Source organism: Oryzias melastigma, linkage group LG21 (genome assembly GCF_002922805.2).
Source record: "Oryzias melastigma strain HK-1 linkage group LG21, ASM292280v2, whole genome shotgun sequence".
In the NCBI taxonomy this organism is placed as follows: domain Eukaryota; kingdom Metazoa; phylum Chordata; class Actinopteri; order Beloniformes; family Adrianichthyidae; genus Oryzias; species Oryzias melastigma.
In genome coordinates this window covers 26,034,138-26,047,714 of record NC_050532.1, presented here as the reverse complement: position 1 = coordinate 26,047,714, position 13,577 = coordinate 26,034,138, and the positions used below count along the sequence as shown (strand labels likewise).

At 38.6% G+C, this 13,577-nt stretch overlaps 1 protein-coding gene across 1 annotated transcript in view; it reads right to left on the bottom strand.

Annotated features, from left to right (window-relative positions):
• Positions 1–13,577, bottom strand: part of lrp1bb (low density lipoprotein receptor-related protein 1Bb) — a gene marked incomplete in the record, with an annotated part of 410,583 nt that overhangs the window by 72,153 nt on the left and 324,853 nt on the right. Inside the window, 6 exon segments of the mRNA XM_024287246.2 lie at positions 6,345–6,430; positions 6,787–6,970; positions 9,278–9,465; positions 9,658–9,798; positions 11,664–11,786; positions 12,062–12,190. Coding sequence (XP_024143014.2) covers positions 6,345–6,430; positions 6,787–6,970; positions 9,278–9,465; positions 9,658–9,798; positions 11,664–11,786; positions 12,062–12,190 — 851 coding nt within the window.

Genomic DNA, 13,577 nt, shown 5'->3' with positions numbered 1-13,577 from the left:
ACTTTTAATGTGCAATTCAATAGATATTCATGCGTCAATTATGTATTTAGTGTTAATCAATTAAAAAAACATCAGCATTTATATCGATTTCCTTTGCAGCTGCAGTCAAAGTCGCTGACGGCTTGCCGACACGTTGTCATGACAACTGGCACCGTTACCTTTCAAATAGTCCGGCGTTTGTGAAAAACCGATCTAAACCTAAAATAAAATATAATAAAAACGATTATTATAGGTGTGAAAATTCCCAACGAAATGAGCATTATCTGAACTTAATGCACGCCGTGTAAGACGGTTGCTTCACTAAATGTTATTAATTAGCGTTAATAAATATTAACAGTAATTTTTGAAAAATGAATCGTGTGTGTTAACGGGTTAACACTGACGGCCCTAATTTGATCGTGATCTGTGCGCCGTATAAGGAATATAAATGTTCTTGTTGATACAGGCGTGAAAAGTCCTACAGAATGGTCGTAGAAAGCCAAGAAATTTACACAAAACACACACACAATTGCGTAACTTTTAGGTAATAATTGTGTATAAACTACGTAAAATACGCAAGAACTGAGTAATTCAACCAAAAATTTTAAACAACTTAAAACTGAATTGATGTAAAAACCCTCGACGGACATCTGCGCACATCGACGAATGACGATTCCTAGAAACACTTTATGTTAAGGATGTAATGATTCTTCGTGAATCGTAAAAAAAAACTCGTCAACATGTTCACCGTGGCAGAAAATTAAAAAGTGGGTTTATTATGGCCTGTGCCTTCACAAACCGCAGAACAAATTTGCAGAAATGCAGAACGGATGACATTTTTCCATGCAGGCTCGCTGTGTGCGTAGCGGACCGACTGCGTGCGCTTTCCCTCCTGGGAAATTCCCGCAGCTCCTTTGGATTTAGAAGTTTTATATAAGTCAGTCCCTCCAGGATTTCGCAATAGTAGGAAAACAGACAGTTTGATGTAAAAAAAAGAAATCAAACTTAGCCTTAAAATACCTTTAAATCATTGTGCTGAGAGAAAAAAAAAATCAGAAAAAATTGAAATTGTGACTTTAAACTGAATCAAATTGTGGCTGGACTGAATCCTTACATTATGTATATCACACATGAATCCCGAAAGAGTGAAATTCCATACGTGGTTTTGTGATCCGGCCTTTAGATCCCAAAGCTTCTGCACTGAAAAGCATCTAAACAGAGAATAAATAAGGCTGAGGAAAGCAGCGGAGTCCCATCAGAGTGGAGCGGTGAGGTCTTTTTTAGTCCTCTGACCCCCCGCCGCCCAGCAAACACCACTTCCTCCCAAACAATTGTCCCCCGCCCCCCCGCGGTGTCACGCTGTGGGCGCGGAGAAAAGATGACAAACATGACAGGTGAAAGAAGACATTTTCACCAGAGCATCAACGCTCCCACAGACAGACACCACAGTGTCCTGGGGGGGCGTCCAGCAGTCCAGAAAACATCTACACACTTGATAGATGGATGTCCTTTTTAATCAACACATCTAGACGAAGACGGCTCGGCTCTGACGGCGTCTGCAGCTCAGGACACAGACAATAAAGGAGTCATTCGGAACCTAAAACTGATTCCACATTTTGATGCTTATTTTATTGGAAATACGTTTTAGTTTCTTTAGTTTAGGCACAAAATACTTTAAATGTTGTTTTCAAGTAAGACATAAAACTTGAGATTTGTAATTTGAGATTTCAGATTGTTTATAAGATTGATTTTTAAATAAAATTATCATTTGAAAACAATTAAATAATAGATGTTGGCAAAAATATGAGAGAAAACGTAAATATTTTTAATTCAAGTATCTTTTGCAAACTCACAATTACAAGACTTTTGTTTGATTTGTTTCCTAATTTATATAAAATTGCTAGAACTCATCACTTGCTGGTGGTGGGGGTGTCGTGGGGGTGTCGACTGCTGGTGCTGCGGTGCGTTCAGGGACCGCTCGTACTGATTCAGCGGCTTTTAATTGAAGTGAAGCTTCTGTCACTCTGTGCTGCAGAGCGACCAGAGAGAATGAGTGTTTAGTGGGTTGTGGGGCTTCACTGGGGGGCTGAATGGGGAATTCTGCTTCATTCAAATCACATCTAACTTTATACAGTAAAAACTTAAAAAAAAGACCTTCACACACAAAAGATAACTGATAACCCTATGGTGTATACTGGGTCAGTTTTTAAGGTAGACTGTGATCAAAGCATTCTTAAAGATGGAAGGGGCAAAAAAAAATTAATTTAAACGTCTAAAATCACTAATTGATTGGTTAATTTCAAGCATAGATTATAAAAAAATACAGGAAAAAACACAATTATTTCAAATTCATTACAAAAATAATGAAATGCATCGATTAGAAAATAGAAAACAAACAAAAACAAAACACACTTATGACACATTTGGTTCATTACATCTGACGGCTTATGGCACCTGTGTCAATTCAAGGCCCGGGGGCCGGATCCGGCCCTCCGGGTAATTCAATCTGGTCCTGCAGATCATTTTATTTTATTGTTATTAATGGCCCAATGTTTCTAACTTGTATTATTTTGCCAAAATATATATTTTTATGGAGAGTAAAATATTGAAAGTTATTTAAAGTTTGAGTTGATTTATTCTGGAATAATATTCCTGCCTTTTTATTATTAATAATTATGTTAAAAAGTTACAGTTTTAAAAGTTTTAAAAATTGGAATTCTGCTCGTTTTTGGGCTATTTTGGCATTTACTAAGATTTTTTAGGCTAATTTGGAGTTTAGCTAATATTTCAGCTACATGCTAGCGGTTTTGGCTAATTTAACCTTTTTTTAGTTCTTTTATACTGTTTTGGAGTTAGGCTAATAGCTACATAGTTAACTGTTTTGACTAACCTAATTCTTTTTTTTGTTTGTTTATTTTTTAGCTTTTAGGTTAAATTGGCATTTAGCTATTATTTTAGCAGGGTATCAGCTTCAGCATTGTCAGCTATCAATTTCAGCATCTTAAACCGCCAAATTCATCTTACAGCGTTCACACTAGCATTATTGCAGGTAATGCTATATATCTAGTTCATAATTATGTTATGTTATCCTGTTTGGCCCGTGACCTAAGTTGTGTTTTGGATTTTGGCCCCTTTCATGATCGAGTTTAACCCCATTGGTTTATGGCAGCATCAGAAAATGTTGGGGACCTTGGTGAACTTACTATCACTCATTTATTGAACTGCTGCCTTCCTGCCACCCTCCTCCCACTGGACTGCCGCCGCATGACCTCCAAATGTGCCCAGACCGACACTGACCCATGACAAAAGAATAAAATACATGGTCAGCTGCTGGATTTACAGAATATCTTTCTGGGATTTGTAGTCTTAAGTCCTCTAAAGCTAAAAACCATTTAAAAAAACCCAAAAAAAACAAACGAGGTTCCACGTTTTTGTCTCGTTTGCAGTTTCCGTACCGTCAGTGTCTCACTAACGTCACACTTCCCTCCTAACAAAAGGAGCCTCAGCGTTGACGGTAAAACCCCAAGCGCTGGCTGTGGTCGACTGGTCAACTGACTTTGCTTTTTCCTTTCATTAACAGCCCAAATACAACTTTTATGGGGGACTAGTTTCCATAGAAACGGCTGCCCCTTTGGTGGCGACACGCTGGAACATGTTGACATTATTCTGGGTGTGGAACTGCAGCACTGAATACATTTGCAGCCCCACGGTTGTTCATATCTCCTGAATTCACAGTCTCTACTGTTACATTAATGTTGGTTTTTTATCTTGAATTTGTACTTTTAATACTGTTTTGAAAAGCTGCAGCCTGTTTATCCTTCTTTAATTAACCACAGACAAACATTTCGTCTTTGTTGGAGGATGACTCATCATTTTTGTGGTGGGAGGATGTTTTTATTCTTACATCTAAAAGCCATAAACTCAGAACGACTGTCTGATCTGAAGGATTAATGAGATGAAATACTTCATATATTTGGAGTGATTGGGGAAATGTAAACATGTTTCTGGTTTTGTGAGAGTGAGAGCTTCGTGCACGCGTCCCGCGGCGTGGAGAGTTCAGCGTCTCTGAAGGGGAACGACTACAGCAAATGACATCCAACATTTCCGGATAATCAACACTCGGGTTGAAGCGCGGCTTGATCAGACCTGAAATGGTTTGAAGGAGTTTTCAACAGGGTCCTCGGTGGCGGGATTCACCTCTACACTTCAGACTCAAAACACTGATGAGAGACTGGGAGCGTGTCATTAGAGAAACTAATCCGACCACGTTTCTGCTCAGTTTTCCAGAAATCCTTAGAGGAAATGTTCTGTTTGGTCTGTTAGCTTCCTTTCAAACTATTTAGAAACACTTTTGTCAATTTACTTTTTAAGGTTTTCCACGTTGTCTTAGTGGATTTAGAACATTTATTTTAGACAAAAATGTCTTAAAAGTTTTACACACCAGACATTTAAACCCAGAGGATTACTATGATGTAGTAATATGTGTAGTAACTGCACGTTGTGAATCCTGCTAATGGGATTCTCACAGATTTTTCAATCTGCTTCAGTCCAATAAAACATGTTTGCATAAGTGAGCATTCCAAACACGTAAGCATCGCCTCCATTCAATCACGGACACCAAGACAGAAGCAAATCTCTGTGTTCAACACGACACATGATTTCTCTGCACCTTCACAATCGTCCCATCATGGAAATATTTTTAATCTGATTTTGTTGACAGTAGAATTCTTCGGGAACGTTTATTTTCCGGTGTTTTCCAGCAGATCCTCTTCTCTAATCGTCAGTCGGGATAAAAAAAACTATTTGTTTTCAAGTAAAATGTCTTCTTGTCCTCTTTTGGTTGAGTCACCAAAGCAGAACATCCAACTCTCCAGACCGTCTGCTCTGTCCGTCACACCAACCACCTTCAAGTCCTCCGTATCTAGATCCACCAGCCCTATCTTTGATTTTCCTCTTGGCCTTTATCAGTTAATCGATAAATAAATCAACTGACCAACCGATCCATCCATCCATCAATCAACCAACCAACTAACCCACCGATTGATCGATTAATCAACCAACCAACTAACCCACCGATTGATCGATCAACCAACCAACCAACCGACCCACCGATCGATCGATTAATCAATTAACCAACCAACAAATCTACTAACCATCCAATCATCCACCCAATTGATCAATCAATTAACCACCCACCTGATTAATCAATTTACTAACTAACCAATCAACTAGCTAATCTACTAACCAACCAATCAACCAACGAGCCACCCAATCGTTAAATCAACCAATCAATCAGTCAATCAATCAATCAATCAACCAACTAACCGACCAACCACCCACCCGATTGATCAATGACTTTATTTATATATATTTTATTTAAATAGCATTTTTCATTAACCTGATGTTGAACACAACGTGCTGAAGAAAAATAACATTTATAAACATGAGATAAAACAATAAAAACTCGTTAGAATTAAGAAATCAGCAATCAAAACAGACATTAAAATATGAAAAGAAATAAATAAGACAGGAAAACATGAACCACTAAGGGTTAAAATTATTTTTGGCCAATAACTTATCAAAAAACATCAATTTAGTAAGTGTGCTTTAAAAGTATTTATTACTTTATATATTATGCTTTTGTATTTTTGAGATGTTAGAAGATTTTGAACCAAATTTTACTGAAATGACAGTAAATTGAGAATATAGAATGTAGGGCTGGGAGACATGGCTTAAAAATAATAATAATAATAATAATAATAATAATAATATTAATAATAATAATAATAAATCACATTCAGTTTGATTTCGGATATTAACCGGTTTCTTTCTTTCTTATTTAACAAAAACGACAAATAACAGAATATATTTTAACAACAACTTTTTCATTTTAGCATCTTATTTTAGAGAATTAACAGTGTCACTAAATAAAAGTTATAAAGATGTTTGTAAAATAATGTGTCATCGTTAATTAAATTATAAAGCAAAGTGTTTGCAGCTGGAGGTAGAACCACATTTAAAATGTCAAAGTTTAAACACAAACTTTTTGCAAAGTCAGCAAGTAAATAATTGCTGGTTTGTTTGTTTTATTTTACAAATTCAAACTGATTTTGCAGCACGACATTTTAACATCTGCGTGTTGGAAAAGAGAAGCGGCTGGTCTTATGTTCCACAAAAGAAATGTTCTAAAATGGCAAATTTGAACAGATCAATGAAATGGATTTATAGCCAGCCCTACAGGAATACCACATGGAGGTTATTGAACTAAATATGGTTTCTGGTTTCTGCTTTAGACAACATTTGTAATCTTTTGAGAGAAAACTTCTTTAACAGTCAGCTTCAGTGATGGAGGACGCTTCACTTACCTGTTTCAGGATGGTGTAGTTGGAACCGTCGACACTCAGCTTGCGGATCTCGTGGTGGTCGGCCATGATGAGAAACGGCTCTTCAGCTGAAAGGAAGAAACGTTAGACGCCGTTACAGGTTTGACGCTTTGACACCGGAGCTCCAGTGTTTATGTTCTTTCATTTACCGTAACGGTTTAACCAATAATACGATCATTTCAGTAGATTTTGAAGGAGAAAAGTGGCTCACAAGGCTTTTCTCCTTCAAAAGCCGCCCTATATATCTAGTTCATAATTATGTTCCAAGATCTGTTTTAAACTTTTAAAAATTACGTTTTTGTGTTCAATAAATGTTTATTCTGTTTGGCTCGCGACCTAAGGTGTGTTTTGGATTTTGGCCCCTTGTGTGATTGCGTTTGACACCCCTTCTTTAAGAGTTAAAAACATCCAAACGGACGCTGACCTGACACGGCCTTGCAGGTGTTGGGGTTCCGATCCAAAGCTTCGTACCCGTCCACACACAGGCACCTGAAGGACCCGTACGTGTTGATACAGCGCTGGCTGCAAGGCAGGGAGGTGGAGCATTCGTCTATGTCCACACACGTCTTCCCGTCGTCTTTCAGATGGAAACCGGGCCAGCATTTACACTTGATTTGAAAATAAAAACAATAAAAGTTAGAAAAGCTGCAGAACTCTTTAGTCTGGACAAATTGAAACTGAGAACACACAAGTCAGACAATCTAACACCTGACATTAGAGCCATGACATCAGAACATAACAAATCTCCAGACTCCTGAGTTCAATTCCACCTAAGTGACCCAGAAAAACCCAAAGACCTTGTAGGTGATTGAGCTTATTTTGGGTCACAATCAGATGAGCACTGAGTGGTCCCTCCATTAAGACTGGCCCCTCTTATGACAAGCAAGACTGCCTTTCTGTGCCACTTCTCTAATGCTGATGGAAGAAAAGTCTGGAGAACCCAACATCCTGGTCATTCCGACCACTAAAACAACTCCGCTCTAACCCGAACCCACCGGGAAAAAGGGCGATGAAGGGCGGTGAACTCCCACCTGACCGTCCTGCAGCTTTCAAGGTCATTCAAAGAGACTGGGGGGGGTGTACATGTGCACCTGTGCCGTCTTTGTTTGCCTAATGATGTGCAAAGATTTATTAGCGCTCGTTAATCATTTACGTCTGTGCCGTTGGTGACATGAGTTACAGACTGCCGCTTCTCCCTACATGATAACGGAGTTTTTAACTCTTTAATTAAAACTTTACTTTGTCATCGTTCATTTATCGTCTCCAGATAAAGGAGGAACATTATATGAGGAATACGCTTTTTAGCTAGCGACAGACAAGTGTCTGATCCTGTTTGATAAAGGAAATATATTTTCCCTTAGGCTCAAAGTAAGCTTTGTGTTTTGGTAAAGGAAACTGAAAAGATTCATTTCAGATGACCACTTTTCATGTTAAATGTGAAAGATAAGTTTGAAAAAATATTTTACTTGTAGGATTATTTTAGAAAATGAAAATACAGCCTCCAAAAACATCCTGGAAACACAAGCTAAGCCTAAAACTGCTTTCACAATTTGTGCCTGCGAGGCGTCCGGTTTCAGTGTTAAGTCAACGTTCAGACTGAATTAGAGATTCTGCGACAGAATTTGAGTGTTGGGAACAGCGCATAGGTCTGGAGGTAGTACGTTTTGGGCATCATTCTGTTCTTTTCTATTCTCATTTACTTCACCTCCCCTCTATTCTTTATTATTTATAATATTTAGTTTTCTGTGTTTCTTTTTAGCGCAGTGTCATTCACATGTTGTTCCTCTTTCCCACTTCCCTCCGGGGGAGCAGGAGAGATTTCTGATTTTAGGTGGATCGTCTGTGCTCCTGTTCTTGGCCGTGGACCTCGCCTCTGGCTCGTCTGGGCTGTGGACCTCGCCTCTGGCTTGTCTTGGCAGTGGACCTTGCCTCTGGCTCGTCTTGGCCTTGGACCTCGCCTCTGGCTCGTCTGGGCTGTGGACCTCGCCTCTGGCTCATCTTGGTCGTGGGCCTCGTCTTGGCCATGGACCACGCTTCTGGCTTGTCTTGGCCGTGGACCTCGCCCTACGTGTCCCCCACTTCTACCTGGCCGTTCAAATACGTAGCTGTAGAGTTTGATGAGCTAATTCTTCATGTGGACATCCCTGGGGTTTCTTCTTTTTTCCTGAATCCGGTTTTTAGGGGTTTTTCCTTAACGGGAAGGAGGGTCTAAGAGTAGGGATAAGCAGTTTTATTTAGTCGGTTTAGTTTAGCAGATATCTATTTCTTATATTTTATAACTGACCTTCTGCTTCTTGATAATGACCGTCATGAAGCCCGATGAGGCGATTCTTTTGTGATATTGGGCTATATAAATAAAATTGAACTGAATTGAATAAGTGGATGAGGTACTGATATCATTTAGTTTGTTTAATTTTCTTTTAATCTTTAATTTTAAATAATGCATGTGATTTTAAACCCACTTTAAAATATCAAAATAAAACTCAGTGTCCATTACAGATATTATATTATAGTGAAACAACTGCAGGAAAAGAGAACAGTCATCTGGATGCTATTAAACTGTAGAAAATGAGTTTGTAAAATAAAGTTTTTCTTGATAGATGAAGGTTTTGGAGTGATGTCATAGATGTCTTGCTTGCATGCAGACAAATGAAATCTAGGATAATTTAAAAAAATGAATTTATTAAATGAAACAGAAGTAAAGTAAAAGTATAAGACAGGATAAACTCTCAAAAATAAACTATAAATCGAAGATTCAAGATAAGAACAGCCGAGGATGTGTTCAGTAATCATATTGTTAGAAAGGAAAGTTTTTTTTAGGCTGATGAAGTTATAGTCCTGCACTTGGACTTGAGACACCTTCATATTGATGTGATATAGTTTGATTGACTTAAGCTCAGTTAAGCCTCACTCACCTTGTAGCCTACAGTCAGGTCCTGGCAGTCCTGCGTGCATCCACTGACTCTGCGGTTCAAGCATTCGTTGACATTACAGTTCCTCTCATCCGAGCCGTCTCCACAGTCATCTTTGGCGTCACACAGATTCCCCTCAGAAATGCAGCGCCCGTTGGAGCACATGAAGAAGGAGCCATTGCACAAGCTTCCTAAAAAGAACAAAAGACGGCTGTCAGCGCTACAGAACCGCGGGATTTCTCCGCTCCGCTCTGGACCTGATGGTTGACACATTGATCGCTCTCAGGAAATCTCCCCCCCCCTCACGTATGAAGCTAGCGGTTTCCCCGCCGCTGGTGACACTGATGAAGAGAGCCCAGCTGAGAGCCAAACAGCAGCCGTACCTGCCGCCAGACATTTGAGGTTCAGAGGCAGTTCGTCAGAGCGGTCGGGACAGTCGGCGTAGCCGTCACACTCCCACTGAGAGCTGAGGAGGCAGCGGCCGTCCCCGCAGCGAAACTCCTCTGATCCGCAGGAGCGGTACACTGGAGAAAAGAGAAACTTTTTCACTTTGTTACCAATGTTGCCTTTGTTACCTTCAAAAAAAGGTGAGAATTCAGCCCATGTAAAAGAAGTGGGGCGGTGAAAGTTAATAATAAATCATAATTACTCCGTTTTTAATATGTACTAACGCCCTGCAGCGTAATAACACTCTGTCTAAATAAACTTTTTTTAATGTTCTGTGATTGAGATTCAATTAAATTAAAGAGATAATATAGCATTTATTTGTAGTTTTCGGACAAAAGTGATCTTTTGTTTTAATAAATAAGGCGAAGAACGAATGTCAATCAATTTGACATATGGGGGCGGAGCCTAACAGAGCCGTCCGCTATTAGAAATCCAACAACGAGGGAACCGACTATTATTTTATTTATTTACATGAGTTTTCCACAATAACAAACACCGGTGTTGTCTAAACATTACAGAAACTCTGCAGTTCTCCGCGAACGTCCCGCCCACCGACTCAGTTCAGGCTGGACAGACACACCCCCACCTGTGCAGATTCCAGTCGAGCCGACCTTAAATCCAGCAGGATCCAATTAAAAAGAAATGTTTTATTATTATTCACAAAATATTAAAATATTAACATATATGTGGCCTAAAGAAATCTGTGACTTGGATTTTTTTTTTTGTATTTTCATTCAAAAACATGTTGATTAGTTTGTTTGCAAATGTTATTCTTCTTGTTTGTATAAAATTACACCTAAAAATTTAATTTTATGTTATAAAAACAGTTTGTTAAAACATTTCTAGGGTTTCCACAGTAAAATGAATCCCATTTCTCCAGACGAAATTTTCTGTTTTTTGCATGATTTCTTATGTCTAGTGTGTGAATATAACATGAAAAAATGACAGAATAAAGATAGTGTCACATAGGTGAGGTTGTGCTGATTAAAATGATACTAAATAAGCAAGAAGGTAGTCTTTCAAATAAAAAAGGCAGAGGTAAATTTAAAGTGGACAAAAACTGAGTTTTAGGTCCTGGAAGGGTTAAAAATAAACGTTCTAACTGTAAAAGAATTGTGTGTGATTTCATATTGTGATTGTTTGCAAATAATAAGTGGCTGGGAAATATTGCAACAAAAAAAAAACATTAATTGCGATTAATTTTGTTTGGATTTGCGATGCATTAGTTAATTTTCGATTCCTGGACCTAAAAATTAGAGTGATTTCAACCAACCGCATGCACAATGCATCCACACAGTATAAAAGGTAAAACATTGGATTAATTTACATAATTTCTGATATTTGTTACATTTAAAAATATTAGTTTTAATCAAATGTAATCTTTAAATTGATTAACAATCAACTCGAAATTTTAATTTGATGAAAAAAAAAAACATTTTAAATGTAACCAATAACCAAACTTTTCATAACTGATCTAATGTTTAACTCTTTTCAGTGCAACTACCCTTACTGATACTTCAAAAAAAACACATTTTATCAGCGTTTTATGATCAATTCAAGCCTCAAATGTAAATTTCCTCCAACTAATACACAGCAAACGAAATCCCCAAACAGAAATCTGGAGTCAGCATCTTCACATCCCAACAGATGTCTGTGGATTCAATTATAAAAACTCTGTTGCAACTTTTAAACAACTGCAACCCCCCGTTAGTCTTTTTTTAAACAAATGGGTTTCAGCAGAACATTGACACATCAGTTGTGCTCATTTGGGAGCAGCTGGTGTCCGTGCGCGACTTCTTTTAGGTTTATTCCTCCACTTCAGCTGCAGCTGTCACGCATTCATCAAACAGTAAACATGCCAACCAATAACCATTCTATCAAATATTTCCCCCCTACGAGCACAGCGACCGGTTTTTATGAGAATTAAGATGAATCCACTTGCCACATTCCACCGACTCATCAGATCCGTCTCCGCAGTCGTTATCGTGGTCGCAGACGAATCGCTGGGGGACGCACGCTTTGTTGCGGCAGCGAAACGAGCTGTCATCACACGTGTTGTTGGGCGCTGAAGCACAGAGAGAAATGGAATCAAGTGCTAATGAGTGGATAAATATTTTTCTCCACACATGGTGGGCAGAATGTCCGAGCAGAACATTTCACCTCACGCTCGTCCACTCATCTGCTGGTTATTTTTTCAGTACTAGGCTTAAAATAAAACTGAAACAATGCTAGCAACTTAAAAAAAGGCATTTTGCAAAAACCTCTCATTATCTAATTATATTCTTAATAAATGCATAATTAATTCCATACACAGCTGCATAAATATGTGTATTTTTTTACCACAGCCGGCTGCAGCGAGCTCGTCACTCCCATCTGGACAGTCTCTCTCCCCGTCACAGAGCCAGCGCTTTGGGACGCAGGCGTACGACCCGGGGCAGCTGAAGAGCCCCGGAGCACAAGTTACTGTGCCTACAAGCAAAATATTTGGAAAAAAAACACTTTTTACTCCACAGGTTCAGACAGAAGTGCTGTCAATCAAGTAGAAACATTTCAGATTAATCGCACTTTTGGGTTGTGATTAATGATTAATCGCAATTTTTACAAGGTAAATTTTAGGACAATATGCAGATTTTTAACACAAAAAAGGTCAGAGGGAAAATGTTCCTTAATTTTTTGTCTGTAATTTTAAAATTATAAAGTGTTAACCCAGAAGTGGAATCTGTGTCCACTAAACAGGACACTTGCAGTTTTACTCAGAGAAAATAAAGATGCTGACATACAGAAGATAGAAGAAGATAAGAAACAAACGTTTTGTATGTTTCTGTACTTTAAAATACTCGATTCTCATTGGCTGCTGGGTGTGGATGCACGCCAAAAAAAGAGGTCTAAGTCACACAGACCAAATGTTCTACATCACTTCTTCAAAACAAACTTTTTCTTCATCGTCTGGACAAAAACAAGCAGTAAAAGGTTAACTTTCCCTCTGAACTTTATTTAACCTCGTGAGGATCAGGATTTATATCTCTTTTCTCTCCAGTCGAGGTTATTGCGACGAGTTGTCGTGTTACCGTGACAACAGGCTGCATTATGTAGGAAATGCTGATTTAAAAAAAAACAAGAAAGAAGAACTAAAAGCTGATTTAATAATTATATCTTTTGTAAGTGACCATGTTATAAGTGAGATGATGCTAGAAGACGTGTACAGTTTGTTTAGATACGAAACACGATTGCGGTATTTTATTTAAAAAAATTGGTTACTTTTCAAAAATTGACCGGATTCCCTTATCTGTCTTGGCGTAATTTCCTGCCGGAATTGATGCGGATCGCTCGCGGCTCACAAAAAAAATAGACCAGACGGGGAAACGATCCACTGCACGGCACGAGGATTCTGCGGAGGACTGCGGCGCGTGAACTACACCACAGGTCAACAAGGGCGTCGAATGGAAGCGACCTCCATTCCACGCCTACACGTCTGGCGTGAACTAAGCGTTACTCAACGGCGGGCTGCATTAAGTATGAAATACTGATGAGAAAAAAGCAATCTAATCCGAAAAAGAACAAAAATAAAGTTCTAAAGTGTAATTTAATATTTATTTATTTTGTAAATGAGCATGTTATAAGTGGGATAGCGCTCGACAAAGTGCGCATTATCAGAAATTAATGCGTACCATCCTACGAGAAGCAGATAATGAATATTAATTCAATAAAATTAATTTAAAGTGAAAATGCTCAAAAGTCAAATGTGTAATTTTTATTGCTGCTTTCCGTCATCAGTGAGACGCTCTGCTAATTTCATTAAAATAATTCAGTTTACGTTGAGTAATGACACAGATTTCTGAGCTTTGAAGAGCTGACG